At 43.9% G+C, this 16,906-nt stretch overlaps 1 protein-coding gene across 1 annotated transcript in view; it reads left to right on the top strand.

The window, feature by feature from the left end:
* The window catches only part of efna3a (ephrin-A3a), a 70,047-nt gene extending 63,374 nt beyond the window's left edge, over positions 1-6,673 (top strand). The window contains exon 5 of the mRNA XM_030412906.1: positions 4,081-6,673. Coding sequence (XP_030268766.1) covers positions 4,081-4,199 — 119 coding nt within the window. The 3' untranslated portion in view covers positions 4,200-6,673. The remainder of the gene's footprint in view (positions 1-4,080) is intronic.
* The last annotated feature ends 10,233 nt before the right edge of the window (positions 6,674-16,906 follow it).

Genomic DNA, 16,906 nt, shown 5'->3' with positions numbered 1-16,906 from the left:
TGGCTGACATGTGACCATGGTATGACCTTTTTGTGGCTCTGGGCCACAACAGTTTTTCTATGTTGGTGCAAATCTCTTTCCAACCTGCCAGATTATCCGACTGGCTCTCTTGCCCCATTAAAAATTGTAACATCGTAACATTCCTAACATGAACTACAAAACGATGTTGCTGTAAAGCAGCGTGACTTGATTCGCCTTCTCTGTGACTTTTGTTTTCTAAACTCCAAGAAGCTATAGGCTTATGGCCACACACATGCTACAAAGCAGTCTTGTGGCTTGTGCCTTGAATAAATCATAACCTTGTAGTTTTTCTCGCAGCGTTCTTCCATCTGCGACACACTTGCCCTCAAACACTTCCCTCCTATATTGAGTGTGTGCAGCAGCAGTGGCAGAGGGCTGAAGGCTGAGACATAAATTGTGGTGTGGACCAAAAAAAAACGCAGCCGTAGACAGATCATTTTTAAGGTGGATCAATAAGCACTGGCACCCATGACTCATCTGGTCTGAGTTGTTTGTTATGTTGCGGATTTTCTCAAAATCTGACCTAAAATAGTGGCAGTGCAGTGTGAGCAGTCTGTGGAGTCTGCGACCAGAAACATGTGGGACCACCTCCAGAGCTGATAGCAGCTTTAGCATCATCATAGACTGATAATCAGACTTTGTTTTCATGTTTCAATGTTAGCCATCAAGCGATGCGTCAATCCAGCTGGTGACATTTTAAATCGACAAGACAGCTACGACAGCCAGCCCAATCATTTCATCAGAGCTAAAGCTAACATCTTTAGCTTTAAGGGCACAAACACATTAGTGCTTGGTACAAATCCTTGCAAAGATGAGACTTTTGTTTTGCCCTTGCTCTCATTCAACTGTTTTTCCTCTGACATCACACTCAGGTTGGGTTAGGGTTAAGTCAGAGGCTACGATTGTAGGAAACCTGAAATCAGTTTCATTCCACTGCTCCCTTAATGACTTGCAGCTGACAAGACAATCAGTAGTGAAAATATAAAGGGACATTAGGCCATATGTCAAGGTAAATCAACATATTTTATAACCCATTGGCTCAAACTAGCATTCAGCTAACTGGGAAGTGGGTGAGTGCAAGCTAATGAGTTACCAAATATGTTGTTTTACCTTGAAATATGGCCCAAAGTCCCTCCAGATTTTCAAAAACTATCATCCTTCAGTGGTGAATATGATCTACTAAGTAAAACATGAGTGGATTTCACTCTCAATGCTCCTCAAACCATTCAGAGCAAGTCTTTCACTGGGATCGAGATAATTATCTTTTGTTAGTAGTCATGCCCTTGGTTATGAATGCATGAGGTTGTGATGATGCTAAGGCATGTTCTGACATTAAGGCACCTACAGTGTTTAACAGACGGAGTGTGAGCCCGCTGAAAGAAGTCCACCCTATATCACACCTCCCCCCTCTGAACCTGTAGAGCTGTAACTATACGTGATGCGTCCGTCGCCTCGTGTTGTGTGCGCATCACAGCGAGTGCACCATCGTTGTGGCGTGGTTCGGCGCCACAATTTATCAGACCAGACAACCTCTTTCCACTCATCGACGGTCTGGAGCTGATGTTTCTTATCTCACTGTAACTGCCTCGGGCGGTTTGCCCCGGACAGGAGCAGAGCTGCCCCGTGTGCTCTCTGTTGTTGAACCCCATACAGGCGAGACTGCGCCAGATTGTGTTCTTGGAAATTGATTGCTGTATCCCACAATTGCGCTGTGATGTTCGGTGTCATGCTGTGGACCTTTGATAACTTGTTATGGCCGGAGGCGCCCGGCGTCCCCCACATTCATCTTCCAAGGGCGGCTTCCCTAAATAGCGAGGGGTTTTAAAGAGGTACATATTGTGCTGCTGCTGCTGCTTTGTGATTGTCAAAGCAGCGCGCGCCCACAAACTGAAGAAGGCAAGACAACTGGAAATGAATCAGCTTACATGTGAGGCAACGAAATGGATTTATGTCTGTGTGTACTTGTTCAGCTCACTCCTTGTGCAGGGACAGGGCGTACATATCTTCCTCTGGTCAGTGAGTGTTACTTCTGGAGAGCCTCAGACCGGATGGTGTGAAAGTCCCCGCTGCGACCTGTAAGGCCCTACCTGAGGCGGTGCTGTTTTGTATTCTGCCCCCTGCCTCCGCTGCCTGTTCTCTGTTTGAGTTCATGCCGGTGCACTGCGGTGTGAATGTTGGTGTCGTGTGTCTTCGCTGCAGACAGATGCTTCGTGTTCCTTGAGAAACAGCTCTGACGTCAGCGCGGCACATGCGGGCCAGGACAAACCAGAGCAGCCGGATGGTTTACTTTAAAAACAAAATTCCTGCCATTCATCAAACCTCAGCTGACGTGTGGTTGTTATCTCTACCTGTTATCTTTATCTATCTGTATCTCCGTCTGTCATCGGGCTTCTTGTTTTTGCTCGTAGACAATTACTGTCTCCATTACATTCCGCAGACTCCAGACAGGACTTCAGGACGTCTCACTTTGTTTATTTGATGCATCTCTTGCTGAAAGCTGGTTTGATGCAATGATGACAGCGTAATGAAGTGAAAGTTATGGGATTTTAGTAGACAAACGCACAGTTTGTGTCAGCCTTGGGGTACAATTTGTCAAATAAATATATCTTTTCGTGCATTTTTGTCATCAGTGCGATTTTAAGCCGTTAAATCAAAAATAATCTCCTAATGACAGCATGTACAAATCAATATGTCATGTCTCAAGGTGAAGTGTGAAACTACTGGATGTCTTGGGACAACTTCTAGCCTTGTTGGTGGCGACCAAAACAGGCAGGTGAAGCCAACAATGTGATGTTCTCCTTAACCTTACTGAGTGTTTGATGTGCCTAAACCTAGCCAGAGCATAGGCACAGTGTTGTCCGAATATAAGTTAAAAACTGAAGATATAGAAGCATATATTTGCAATAAACAGAAATGTATAGTTTCAATGTATTTGTGGTTTGCAGAGACGTTCGATGCCAACATTTATTATGGCGAATGGGGGTTTGGATAGCAGCTGCTAGAGCGATAAAGTTCTGGTTCTCTCACATCTTGCAGCGTTGATTTAATGCATTTCCTGCCAAAAAGCGGGTTCGATTTAATGAGGACAAACAGGTTGAAGTGAAAGCACACAATTTGTGTCAGTTTAGGGGTGCAATTTGTCAAATGGATATATCTTTTCTCGCATCAAAACAATATTTTTTTCAAACCCTTCCCTGATAATACGATGTAAAATCAATACGTCATGTCTCGGGGCTTTAAACTCTTCCTCCCTCTCACCTGCGTCTCGCTTTCTTATGTCTGATGTGGGCTGATGTGACCGACACCTGGAACAAATTGGAGCTTTCTTCTTCTTCTTCTTCCTCTTCAGCATTTCTCTAACAGCTTAATACGTGCGGCCCATTTTTACCCTTTAACTTGTGATGGATGTGTACGCAACACAGCTCTGTTTGGTTCCTTTTTGCTTTTATTTTAGCACGTAATAACCCCCTCAATATAATGGGAAGCATTATGTTCGAGACGGGGCATAATGACTCAGTGTAATCCACTTTTTACCGATTTTTTTTTTTTTTTTGCAAAATGCGCTCTCCCGGCTTTTTTGTCTCCGTCTCTCCCCTCCAGCTAATGTTCTGTTGTGTCTAATCAATGGCGAGACCATAGTAATTTGGTTTGATTGAAATCCCTCCAGGATAAAAAAAAAAAAAAAAAACATCATTACGCAGAAAAAAGAGGAATACATGAAAAAAAAAAAAAAAAGGAATAGGAAAAGAAACAAACAGATCAGAAACAAAAGTGTTTTTAATTTTCCGTCCCGCAGGGGGAACCGGCCATATAAAGCCGCGCTGATGATAATTGGTGGTTTGTTGATAATTGCATCATGTCTCCTTCTCTGCATATGTTAAAGCACAATTTGCATGCATCACACGCCGCCTTTAGATTGATGAATTAATAATGTAGTAATGGTTCGTTTCCTTCTGTCTGGCACACATGCTCTCTCTCTCTCTCTCTCTTGCTCTTTCACACTTATTTCTCTTTTCTCACTTCTCTCTCTCTCTCACTGTGCTTTTCCTTTTCCTCCAGATGAATTCAACCCCGAAGTTCCCAAACTGGAGAAAAGCGTCAGCGGCAGCAGCCCCTCACGTGACCGCCTTCTTCTCACCGTGGCGATGCTGCTCGTGTCCGCTGTCCTCTTGTCCTAGCGAACTGTCGCCGCGGGTGACACTTCACGCATAGCTGGACACCGCCTTGTCCAAAGGGCTTCGTATCCACCCAGTTGTTGATGTGAAAGTCGGCGGGAAAACGCAAAAGGGGATTGAGAACGAGGTGAAACGGGAACCGCAATCAGAGGGACGCAGGAGGAAAACTGAACTTAACTTTAAAAAAAAAAAAAAAAAAAAAAAGGAGAGGCCTTTTTTTTGCTGTCATATTTACGCCAGTGTATTCTGACGCTCCATGTGTTGTTGGACATCAACATCATGTGAATACCGCTGCATCTCACGCAGGTGTGCCACGACATGGAGGCCGCAACCGCAAACCTATATTCAGACTCGGACTTCAGTGCTGCTGTCACGCCTGAGAAAGCGGACTTGTGATGAGTTGGATGTAGACTACACACTCTTATCGTAGCATGGACGTCAGATTAGAGCTCCACTGTCTTCAGCAAGGCTTTTTTTTTTTTTTTTTGTAGCTGTAGGTTTTGAAGAAGGTTGGACTTCTTGCAGTGGACGTTTATGCCTTGGATGTGGACAATGTATTAGATGTAGTGAAGAGCCAGCTGGACTCTGGAGCTGTGCTACTCTTACCTGTCCTACAGGATATTTATGTAATCAGTCAATGATGAGAAGTGCTGCCATTATCCTGGACACTGAGGAATGTTTTCACACTAGTGGGATTGAGCTGCTGGTTATAAGAGGCCGAGCTGGTTCATAAGAAAAAAAGGGACTTTGTGAGAATATCCGCAGGCCTTTCAAGAATCCATTTTCTCCAGACATCAGAAATACCCCCGGCTTTGTGATAGGTACACATGCAAAGCCCGCGTCTCTTAGAAGATAGCGAGTGCCCTCTTAGAACTAGTCGTTTGTCTGTATTTCCTGCCTTCACACTGTAACAACCCGAGAAAAATACAGACCCCAGACTAGTAATTTGACGGCACTTAGACCCGCTAGATGTGTGTTTTGTTCTGATGCATTTACCTTCAGCACTCGGCGTAGATTTTCCCCCGGATGTCAAACCTTTCTCCTCGCAGCAATCAGCCGAGTCATTCAGAACACCACTAATTTACGATTCTGAAAGAAATAAAATAAAAAAAAAAGCCTCTCTCTGCGGCAGCAGCAGCAGGTTCCCTTTTAATCCCAGACAGCCCCGGTCTAGTCTATCCCTCCTTTTTTCCACTTGCAGAGTGCTGCCAGCCAATCAGCGCCGACGGCCATCACAGCAGTCACGGTCACCATGGAAACGACCCCATACAGTCGCCAGAGCGCGGCAGGTGCCTGGAGGAGAAATTGTGCTTTGAGTCTCAAAGTAACGCTGCCGCCATTTTGTTAAAAAAAAAGAAGACAAAAAACAAAAACAAACAAAAAACAAAACACGTATGAATGTGCAAACAAAGAGTTCACTTTTTTATATTGTAATACAGGACGACGTAGGCTGGCATTAATCAAACTACAACGTTGTGCTTTTCTTTTTTGTTTTTATTTATTTACTTTTCAAAATGTATTTATTTTAACATTAAAAGTATATTATTTATCTACCTAATTTATTAGCGTGCACTTGTAGGCCTTTGCTCGTTAAGCTACTGTGCCAATTTTTTAATTCTTTTTTTTTGTTTTTTTAAACAGTGGAATTTTTACTATTTTTTTTTTTTTTTTTAAAGCTTGTGTAGATAAAACGGTCAGATGTAATTCAGCCTGACAATGAGAGGAGAGGGTTATTGGTTATGACTAATCAGTAGGGACGTACGGTACGGTACGGTACGGTACGGCGAGTAACCCTGCTCTCGTGTAACAGATACTGCTAACCGGAGCGCGTTATAAACCAACTGTGAGTGCACGGACGAGCCGATGTTGACGGAAGGGCGGCATTCCTTCAAGTGCTGCACTTACAAAACAAAGGAGTCTGCATTGTAATGTATATTTATAACACATGCCGGTTATGGAATGTGCGCGTGTGTGTGTGTGTATGCACAAGCGTGTATGGATGCGTGTGTGTGTGTGTGTGTGTGTGGCTTTATCTGCCTGCTTTCTTGCGTGTGAGCGCGCGAGCGAGCGAGAGATTAAAAAAAAAAAAAAAAAAAAAACAGCAGCAACATATGTGTGCACATCCATGTGCGTATGTATGTTAGAATGTGTTCGTCCGCGCTTTTTTCCAGTATGTGGCATTTAGAAAAAAACAAAACATTTCGTACCCGTCAAGGAGTCGTTTGTAGGATCTGAATATGCAAAGTGCGTGTGTGTACGAGAGAATGTGCTCTTCTGTAATGTTAGTTTACGTTACGGGGTTTTGGGAAGCGGGGGGCGGGGGGTGCGAAAAAGCATTTAACTGATGTTGGAGACAAACCACGAGAAACGTGTTTTACCTTTGACGAGAGCGGATAGAAAAAAAGAACAAAAAAACTGTAAATTGATCCACGAATGATTAAAAACAAACGGCAATTAAAATCTTTTTTGCAAATTTATTTGTGTGTTTTCTTTGTGGCCTTCTCCTTCTTCTCCTTCTTCTTCTGTGTACCCACATTTCTTTATCTTCACCGTGACCTCCTTCACCTTCACTCGCCCTCCAACTCACTCCTGTTTGTTTTTTTCCCCCGAGCACTCCACCTTTCAGACGTGCAAAACCAACCGGCGCACACTCGCTGCGCTGCACACACCCCGGCTGTAAAACTCTCACCCCTCTTTCTCACACGGCCCATCCTTTTCTAGTCACTCTCGCAAAAACACTTCGTCTGCCATAAAACATAATGACAGCGTGGGGGGGGGGGCAGTCACGGCTTCACATCTCCCACTCCATCCATCTCTCTCCCCTCAAGAAAAAAAAAAGAAAGAAAACACCTGCAAGCCATTCATGTCTCCACAAATCTTTCTCTCCGTGTCGCTCTCTTTTTCCCTCTGCCCCCTCAGTCAGCCTCTTTTCGAATCTTTGTGCGCAGGATAGAGAAAAGGAGCTGACAATGGGGAGGGGGACGCGTGTCTCGGACGCACTAAATGTCCATGTCAGGAGGAGACAGAGGGGGGCAGATAAGATGTGCTCTTTGATGTCGCACATCAGGCCCCGGTATCAAACGAGAGGGAAAAGAAGTGGAGCGGATCCTGCTGTCGGCTTTCACTTCCAGACCTGGGTCAAACAGTCTGCAAGTGTGTGTGTGCACGCGTGTGTGTGTGTGTGTGGAGGGCTCGTGCCAAGAAAAACTTAAAAGCTAATTAAATATACTTTAAATTTGCTCGACAAAGTGTGAGTCATACTTAACCAAGCAGGTGACAAAGAAGTGATCGCGTCTATTAATATCTGTTTCGCAGCTGTTTCGACTCGGCTGAGAGGGAGCGGCTCCTGATTCTCCCTGACAGTTTGGAGCTGACGGGCTGATAATTGTTGAATATTACAGTAGGTCTTGGCTTACAGTCCCTTCTCGCCTGCTTATAGGTTTGGACTTGCACATAAACGCCTGAGTGTTTTGACGCCGGGGTGGGGGGGTGGACAGGGGAAGGGTTTTAGCTTCTGCTCCGGGGCCTGAGTTGACAACTTAAAACCAGTCAGTTTTGCTGCAAATCAGGCTGTTTTGGCAGCAGTCTCGTCTCTGGGTAGTTATGCAAGAGAATTAACGCTGTCACATTAAAACACCTTCACTTCGCGTCTGGCAAAGCTTATGTTTTCGCCTGTGCCCGAGCGAAACCTTAATTGATCTGCTTACCATTCAAACGAGAGGGTCAGGAGTGTTGCCAGTGGATTTTAAAAATGCCAACGTCTCCCCGAGCTGCTGTCACAGAGCCTCACGTTTCCACCGTGAAACAGAGATCTAACAAGTGCTCCGTCCAGGATCTAACCGGGGAAGACATTCCATTAGAAACAGGAGATGACCTTTTCTCCGTTCTGAGGCATATTATCGTTTTCTGAGTCATTTACCGTGAGATAAGCCATCTGTAGCATGGGCCGGGCCCGTGCCGCGGAGGAAGAATTCCCCTGACAGGCCGCACCGTCTGGTCCAAACAATGAAACAGATGCCTCCTCCTCAGAGAACGTGGTATAGCTCAGGACGTCAATGAGACAATCACAGAGGCTGGCGCTGCCTTCGAGTGCTCCTTGGAAACTACTGCTTCAGGGTTGGGAGGCTCATAAAAATGAGTTGTGGCTCATTCAGATGCATCTGGTCCGAAAATGATGTAGCTGACTGACTGGCACCCCTTCATTAGACAAAGTGAACTCAAAATACATATATTAATGGCGACTATTTACACAAAGTGCCACACTCGTCACAGGCTACTTCATTTGGAGCTCAGTGTGTATTTGTGCTATTTACTTTAATTAAAAATCCTCCGCGGTCCAGAGTCGCTGCCAAGTTTCTCTCTGTCTTCTCTCTGACTCTTAGTCCCTCTATGCATGTCCACATATTAAAAATATTAGGTTTTTCCCTCCCCTGCTTTCAAGGGCTTCAGTTTTCTTCTGTTGTTTATCTGTGACCTGTTTGGGAAGCCTTTTTTCCCCCTATATTTGTGAAATGCTGACCACCGATGGACCCAGGGTGGAAGCCCTGGTGCCGCCATGTTCAAAAAAACACTACGAAACTGCCCTCTTGGATGCCCCTGTGTCAGATTGAACATGATAAAGAGCCCCCGAGTGCCCCCCTTCCATTGACGATGAATGTGTCACGACTTGAATGATGATGATGAGGAAAACATGCTTCCAGACAGCAGACATCATAAGAATATTCTGCATATGAATCAGTGTCACCGCCTGATCTACTTCCCACCCATAGGTGTCGCCAAAGCGTCTTTTCAGTCTCGTGTTCCTGCCGCTGGGATGTATTCAGGACATCTGCAACACGTTATGCTGCAGATTGACTGTGAGTATGTTTGCCTATAAGATAAAAACTGAGAGTCATAAAAAAACAACGATGACAGCGGTGGGTCGGTTTATGTGTTGCGTGGCCTGTGTACCCTTAGGAGATTTGTCTGGGGCAGGTCTGAGTTAAAGGTTAAGCTGCTGAAGTTCACTGGGACCAAAATTTAATATCTTCCCAAAACTCAAGAGTGCCTTCACCATGAGTTTGATTGATGCGGCGCTGCTCCGGGACACTCGGTGTCAACAACAACATGGAGGGATCAGTGGCGCAAACAGAGAAAAATAAATCAGAGTTAAAATAAGGTCGTCAGTGGAAACATAAGGCAAAACAGAGATAACCTCGTGGAATCTCTTATGCAACTGTTTGACAATGCGAGCTGACCTACTGTACTGACATTTGTTCTCAACCGATCGGGATTATATTAAATCGGAGGTGAGTCATCGCAGATTAGGAGCAAAGTTAGATTTCCACGATAAACAGACTGTATTACAATGTCATCTATTTCTGTTCTGCGTGGAATTCTAAATTTATCCTCGTCATAATGCATGCATACTGGGGATGATGTGTTTTTTTTTTTTACTCTTTTAATGAAACAGACTGTTCTTATTGAAGTTCAGTACGCAGGGCTGAACCCCGCCGCTGCAGATGGGTCGTGTCCTCTGTGTTTCTTCTGAAGATCCGGGGTTGCAGCAGCCTTTGGGGGGGTTCACACTCTGCACTTAAAAGTAACACTTGCATAATGTCATAAGAAGATTCAAGTATATTTTAGACTTCGTATCATTTGCTTAGTTTTAGGCAAACTAAATACGTTATATGAATACGTCAATAAAACGCTTCAATACTTTCCCACCACATTGTGGGTGGAGAGGCTTTGAAAACAGCGTTCAGACCTTGATGTTAGAAAGTAGAATGAGTACATCAATGAATAATTGAATAAAACGTGAAAATCGAAAATAAGGGCCTTCACTGGTGTCTGGTGAACGCTTTCTTTGTATTTCTGTTTAAAAAAGATGCAGTTGCTTTACCAAACTATATCATCGTGGTAAAAACACAAAAGTACCAAAATACCGAGGGATGATGTGTGTTGTGTTATAGCAGCTTGACTGTATGATTTGTAGAAACAGGTCTATCGTCCTGACTGTTGCTGTCCCCCAACTTTCATCCATCCTTCCCTAAAATATTAAGTTAAACAGTTATACAGTTAAAGGTTTATGAAATATGATGTAAATTCACAAAAAAAAAAAAATAGGGAATTAAGTAACTTAATCTTGTTTTTCCACTAATTTGCCTAATTCAATCTGCATCATAAATATCGACAAATACCCCTTTTTTCCCCCCAGAACAGCCTTGACTAATGTTGATATCGACTGGGTAGTTTTCTATTTGAGTATGAAAAACATGACTCTTTCAATGTCTCGCCATGTCTCCAGTGGAGAACGAGGCGTTCAGACCCTCTACTTAAGTTAAAGCAGCCACACCACAATCTAAAAATACTCATGTTACTTAAAATGGCAGTACAGTACAACATAAGAGTACACAATACCAAAAATGTCTTCTTTCGGCGTTACAGTGTCATATGTTTATGAACTATGATTACCAATGCATTATTATATAGTAGCATTTTACTGATTTAGCCAAGGTGGAGCTAAGTTAACCACCTACTAATCAAGGTTAAAGGTCCCATTCGTAAGAAAAGTTGACTTTTCCTGCAGAGTTAGTTAAGATAACTTTCACATCTGCCCATTAAATATAAAGATTGCCAGCTTAGCTTAGCAAAAAGACCAGAAACAGGGGGAAACATTAAGTCTGGCACTAAAGAATCCATCCACCAGCGCCTCCAAATCTCACTAATTAACACATTTAATCTTGTTTGTTAAATTAACAGCTAAGAGTTGCCATTTTCCACGGGGTTAGACGTCAGGAGGTCACTACACTCAGCAAAATGTGGAAGGCCTATCATACTCTCATTATTCCCTGTGAAAAAAGTGTTTTACTTAACACGACAAAACGTCTGTAAATGTGAGATTAATTGAATTTAAAACAGAATAGGGCCTACCTTTTTCCCCGTTTCCACTCTTTATGCTAAGCTAAGCTAACTAGCTGCATCATATTAAACACATTAAAGAGGTAACAATCTTCTTATCGAACTCTCAGCAGGAAAACAACTGAACATTTCTCAAAAACCCCAAACTATTCCTTTAAGCACAGTACTTGAGTACATTCTCAGAATCAACTGGCCTAAAAGCAAACACCCTCCTGTATCGTAACTGTCATAGCAGTGAGTGAACCGTAATAAAGCAGTTGACCTGTTCACCTGGACGCAGGTGGCATTTTCAGCTGCGTGTCTTCTGCTCTGAAGAAATCCTAATAGGACCTTGTCAAATCTGCCCAGGATTTCTGGATTTGTCCTGACACTCCTACAGCTTCGGATCACTGTGAGTCAACTCAGACGGAAACTGACCCGGGTGAGGGGTTGGGGGCCCAGATGAGGTGAGGAGACATTTTGGGATACAAAATGACGTTGTTTAAGCCCCGGGGGGAAAACATGACGTCGGCTCCTGCGACTGAGATACTTGACAGGTTAGAGGTGGTGTGACGCGACGGTCCACTGATGACGCAGGCTAGCTATCGAGGCTGGTCGATAAGTAAGTGTCCACTTTATTATGTTCGCAGCTGCTGATCCGACACATGATGCGCTTAGGCAGAGAAGGATCCGGTCCCTAGGAGGAACGAGAGTTACAGTCTGAATCTGCCACATGCAAAAACCTGCATTATTGAAGAGACATGCTGCTCCTAAAATTAAATCAAAACTTCTCATTTCACCATGACAGCTCACTCATTTAGGGAGTTTTACGAGGCAGACGTTCTTGGACATGTTGTTAAGAGAGGAAAGGGAAAAAATGTGAATGCGCATCTTAATTAGAACGGCGTTAAGCTTCCTAGAGGGCTTTGCTTTTGCGCACATTAATTTGGGCTCTTGCCAATCCTCCCCAGATCAGTTGACTAATGTGTTGACAAGTGGAGGGAAAGTTATCGCGGAATATCAAGCAGGCCACATCCGCCGTCTGCGTCGGCCCTGTAGTACGAGCGGCAACAGCGCTGGTGTGAAAATGTCTTGGAATATTAAACAGAGCGGGATTTGAAGGGGTGTGACCCCGGGGCTGGAGGAAGTGGAGGCAGATATCAGCCTGTGAGGGGAAGGAGGCCGTATTCCCCTTCGTTGATATGCATGTACATTTGTAAACATATCGGTAAAGTCAGGCTCATATAACCTTGTTTTTCTGTGTAATGTATTTTTTTTTTTCCATTCAACAGGCTAAAGCCTCTTATGAATTCTTATGAATGTTATGAAAAACACATTTGAACTCGGCTGAAAGCTGCACTGTTCCCGTAGGCAAAAAACATCCGGCCGTTCTCCCCGTGTGTGAGTATATTCATGGATGTGAGATTTAGGTTGCATTAACCACGGCTTCTTCTCGCCTTCTCTGCCGATTGTAGAGGAAGACGAAGAAATCGATGAATTTGTAATCAAATGAGATAAAGAGTGTGCGACAGCCTCATAACATCCCACCGTGGGGTGGTGTTTCTTTCTTGTCATCCCTCCAGCCTCTCATCTCTCCTTCCCTCGTTTGTTCTTTCGCTTTGTCGAAATTTTCTCAAATGCTCCACATCTCACCCTGCGTCCCCTGTCGATTTCCTGTCTCATCCTCCTATCCTCACCCTTGTCTTCATTTTAGACAGTCGTACTTTCCCTCCGGTCGCCATACTGTCCCCTAATCACCTCTTCCTCCTGCTCCTCTCCCTCCAGATTTAGCTCTAATCCCTCATTTCTGGTTGCTACATCTGCACAGCACTCAACAGCTGGGGACCCACTCACAAACACACAAACAGCCATGGACCTTGTGCTGTGTGTGTGTGTGTGTGTGTGTGTGTGTGTGTGTGTGTGTGTGTGTGTGTGTGTGTGTGTGTGTGTGTGTGTGTGTGTGCGTGCGTGTGGGTGGGTGTGCAGACACTCTGGGCATCTGGTCCAAACTTAAGCCCAGGAATAGCTAATGCTCGTCTCCAAAAAAAAGATGTTGTGACAAAGTATTTATGTCAGACAGGATGTTGCCGATTGATGCAAATAGATAACAGAGTTTAACATTTAGAGAAAGCTGCAAAGAGATTACATCTTGTCTGGCTGGTAAACAAGTTTTTGAAAGGAAATCCGGTCCGAAATTCTTACGATTTGATGTGTGGCTCGAAACTGCTCTCATCCGAAGTTTAGAGGAAAAGAGAGGATATCACCTCACAGCGCCATCAAAAGACACATTCTGAAGATTCTTCACTATCAAACAGGAGACCCTTTTTCATAGTTTAATAAATGTAAATCATTAAAGGCTGTAGGATTTACGGAGTGTGTAGGATTTCGGGAACATTTCATATAATATCAAGAATTCTGTTTTCATTTATGTGTAATCACCTGAACCAAGAATCTTTGTTTTTGCACTGCCATGTTCCTACAGAAGCCCAGATCAGACAAATTTAAAAGTGGCTCTAGAGAGGGCCTTATGTGTGCCTTAGGGATGGGTGGGACGAGGTGTGTGCAGGCGGTCGCAATGTGCAACGTCACCACTAGATGCCCCTAAATCCTACAGACGGGACAGTTAACTCCAATATGTTAACAAATGTTGGCGAACTTAAATTAATGCCATATAAATTTGAACTAATTTAAAAAAAAACAACTCCCAAGAAGCTCTGTGAGGCTGTAGCCTTTTCAGGCAATACTTTGAGCTACAAGCTAATGCTCAAGTCCCAGATCACTCTGAGACTCGTTGCTACAGGCGTGGCCGCTTCAAAATTAGAAGCGACGTGCCGGCCAAAACAGCGTGTCTTGAATGTGGATTGGAGCGATCAAATGCAATTAGTGGAAGCCAATGGCTGGAGCCAAACCCAGCCTACATCAGGCGAGCGGTGGGGTGCACCCTGGACACGCCACCAGTTCACCACAGGGCTGTGTGTTAATGTTTAGCAGTGTTAAATTTTGCATCTTCGCACTAACAAAAAACAGAAGGGCAGGGGCTGAGCAGGGATTCGGTCATAAAAAATATCAAGCATTTAAAAAATCTGACCTAGCATTGGAAGATGAGAAGTCAGGGGACCCAGAAAGTCAGAAGGGTTCATCCTGTGGGCAGCATGAATGTCTGCACAATATTTCACGGCAATCCATCCGACAGTTGAGATATTTCAGTATCTACCAAAGTAGAGGACCAATCCACAGACCAACACTGTCTGCCATAGAGTCAAAATTCAGGAGATTACCAAAGTCATTAAGATTCCTCTCCTGGACATCATGGACAGTTTATGTCATAATAATATTTTATATCATACCAACCAATACTTGTGGAGTAATCTCAATAAATCACAAACATGTCAACATCTTTGTCCTCACACTCTGGGGATCATGATTGTTTGTACAAAATGTCATGCTAATCCAAATCTGTTAATTCATTCTGTGCCAACGTGGTCGACCAGCCAACACTGCCATTTCGAGTGATGCCACTATCATCCACTCTGATGTCTGATACAAGCATCATCTTTAAATTGCATAAGATCATGTAGTGTGAATAGTTCACTGGGGAAATTGGGTTGAATGACACATTGGCTGTCAACACCAATTATCTGCCCTGTGCCTGCTAAACTCCTCAGTCTGATGACGAATCACTAATATGAAGGGGTATTTTATTAAAAAGTAAAGCATGTTGCGCCTCATAACCAAATTTTGTACCTTGTGTGAGCATGTGTCAAATCCACTTGCCTCAACTGTCTTGCTTCAGATGTCATAAGGTATCTTGACTCACTTCCCAGGGGGAATGGATTCTCAAATGTCATATTGACAAAGTAATCTTGCAAATGCCTCTCAGTTTCAGTTTTCTTTCTGGGTTTTTGCAGCCTTTGATGCAAACTCAGACCGACATGTTGGGGGACTTAAAAGTACACATTCAAAAAGAAACTCAAATGTGGAAACCTATTTCATGAAAACATTCGTGATTTCACAAACAATCTGTGCTTAGAAGCGCTTTCATCGTGTCTCGTTGACAGCTTTGCGCTGACTTCACCGGAAGACTATTTCTTGTTCTCGAGCATAAATAATCTCTGAGGGTTAATGCCTGTTCACGGCACATGAGACTCGTGTGAGCACCACATTACACCGACAGGCTGCGGAGTGTTAATGGCCACAATGATAGATGAGATGTTGACACATATTGGTGAAGCGTTCAAATGAAGTGACAGGACGGAGTGACATCTCGTTGGAAGCGTCGGAAATGTGCACACTGGAAGTTATTTTTGAGTTGTTTATATGAATCAGAAGTCTATCAAAAAGTAGCAGGCTCTTTTCTAACAGTGTCGGCATTTTCAACATCTGTAGATGTCTGCAGTGTTTGCGGACTGTGCTACATGTTGTCCCTACAAATGAGCATTTTTTTTCCCCCTCCAACAGCAGCAGCAGCAGTGACTGTTGGTCGGAAGCCAGCAGAGGTCTTGCCTTTAACAAGCTGCACCTGTGCCTGATCAAACCCCGGCATTTATATCTGTGGGTTTCAGTAAACACTGAGGGAGGCTGGGACTGAAATATAGAATGACTGTTACTTTAAACACTACATGTTAAACTGTGGCACATGTGTTGTGTTTCATACGCCGCCACAACCTTCCAAACTGGCTTTTATATAAAACAATCAACCAATAAAAAAACAATGCAAACATTTTACGATCGGCTCCTTAACGGATATCCGACTGATTTACACTTTTGAAAATGCAGACCCACTTTAAACGTCTTCCCCGCAGCAGGAAATTTACCAAATCGAAGAAGACAGAGAGCGTTGGTGTGCTGAATGGCGCATCAGTGATGACAAATGTTGAAGGTCTGTCCAGTCAGTGTGGGAGGTTTGTCGTGTGGGCTGCTGATCCCTCTGAAGCCATCCATCTTAAAGGTAATTTCATTGTGAATGGAAACAAAGCCACAGCTGACTGGCCTACGGTCTGAGAAGCTGTATAGACTCACTTTTTCTACAAACACTAAAAGGGCCAGTAATGTGGAACCAGTAGGGTTTGATTCACTGATGCATGCAAGATATGGAGTTAGCAAAAGATTAAGATTATTCGCTATTAAACCCCTTTGACATCTTGTGAGTGAGCTTTGAGTTTACGGTATTTCATCATTGGATGTTGCGCGTACACTCGCCGGCTGCCTTATCGGGTACACCTGTTAAACTGCATGTTAACGCAAATATCTAATCAGCAAAACACATGGCAGCAACTCTGTACATTTATGCATTCCAGCACTTCCGACTCAGAAGGGTAAAATTAAGTCAGGATTCGAAGTTGGGAACTCGGGCAAGATACGCTACGCTCGACTTCACTGACATAAACACACAAGACGTCACAGCAGCAGCAGTTTTCATCACTTTTACTTAATGTGTTTGTGTTAGGAAGTGTGTTGTAGCAACTCTGAAGTTACCATCCTCATTTCCAAGTCTGCTTGATATAAGTCTCTGCAAGCATGTGATGCGAGTCGTCTCTTTTTCAAGTTTGCTGTTTAATCAAGTTAGTTTAGTTGTCTGTGAAGTTCAGAGACTTTCCGTTCAAGCATCCATTCGCTGTGGAAGTCCATGTTTTTCCCAGGCAGTTGCACTGGGACACATTCAGATTGGGATAATGACCAGCAGCCTTCTACTCGCAATGCATTGCAGCATTAGGCTTGCAGATAATAAGCTCAAACCAAAGCGTTACACTGGGGAGGGGAGGTGATTTTTAGCGACATGGTTGTTGGCACCAGATGGGGCTGGTCCAAGCATTTCAGAAACTGCTGATCTG

This window comes from Sparus aurata, chromosome 3 (genome assembly GCF_900880675.1).
Source record: "Sparus aurata chromosome 3, fSpaAur1.1, whole genome shotgun sequence".
In the NCBI taxonomy this organism is placed as follows: Eukaryota; Metazoa; Chordata; class Actinopteri; order Spariformes; family Sparidae; genus Sparus; species Sparus aurata.
This window is presented reverse-complemented; position numbering and strand designations above follow the sequence as displayed.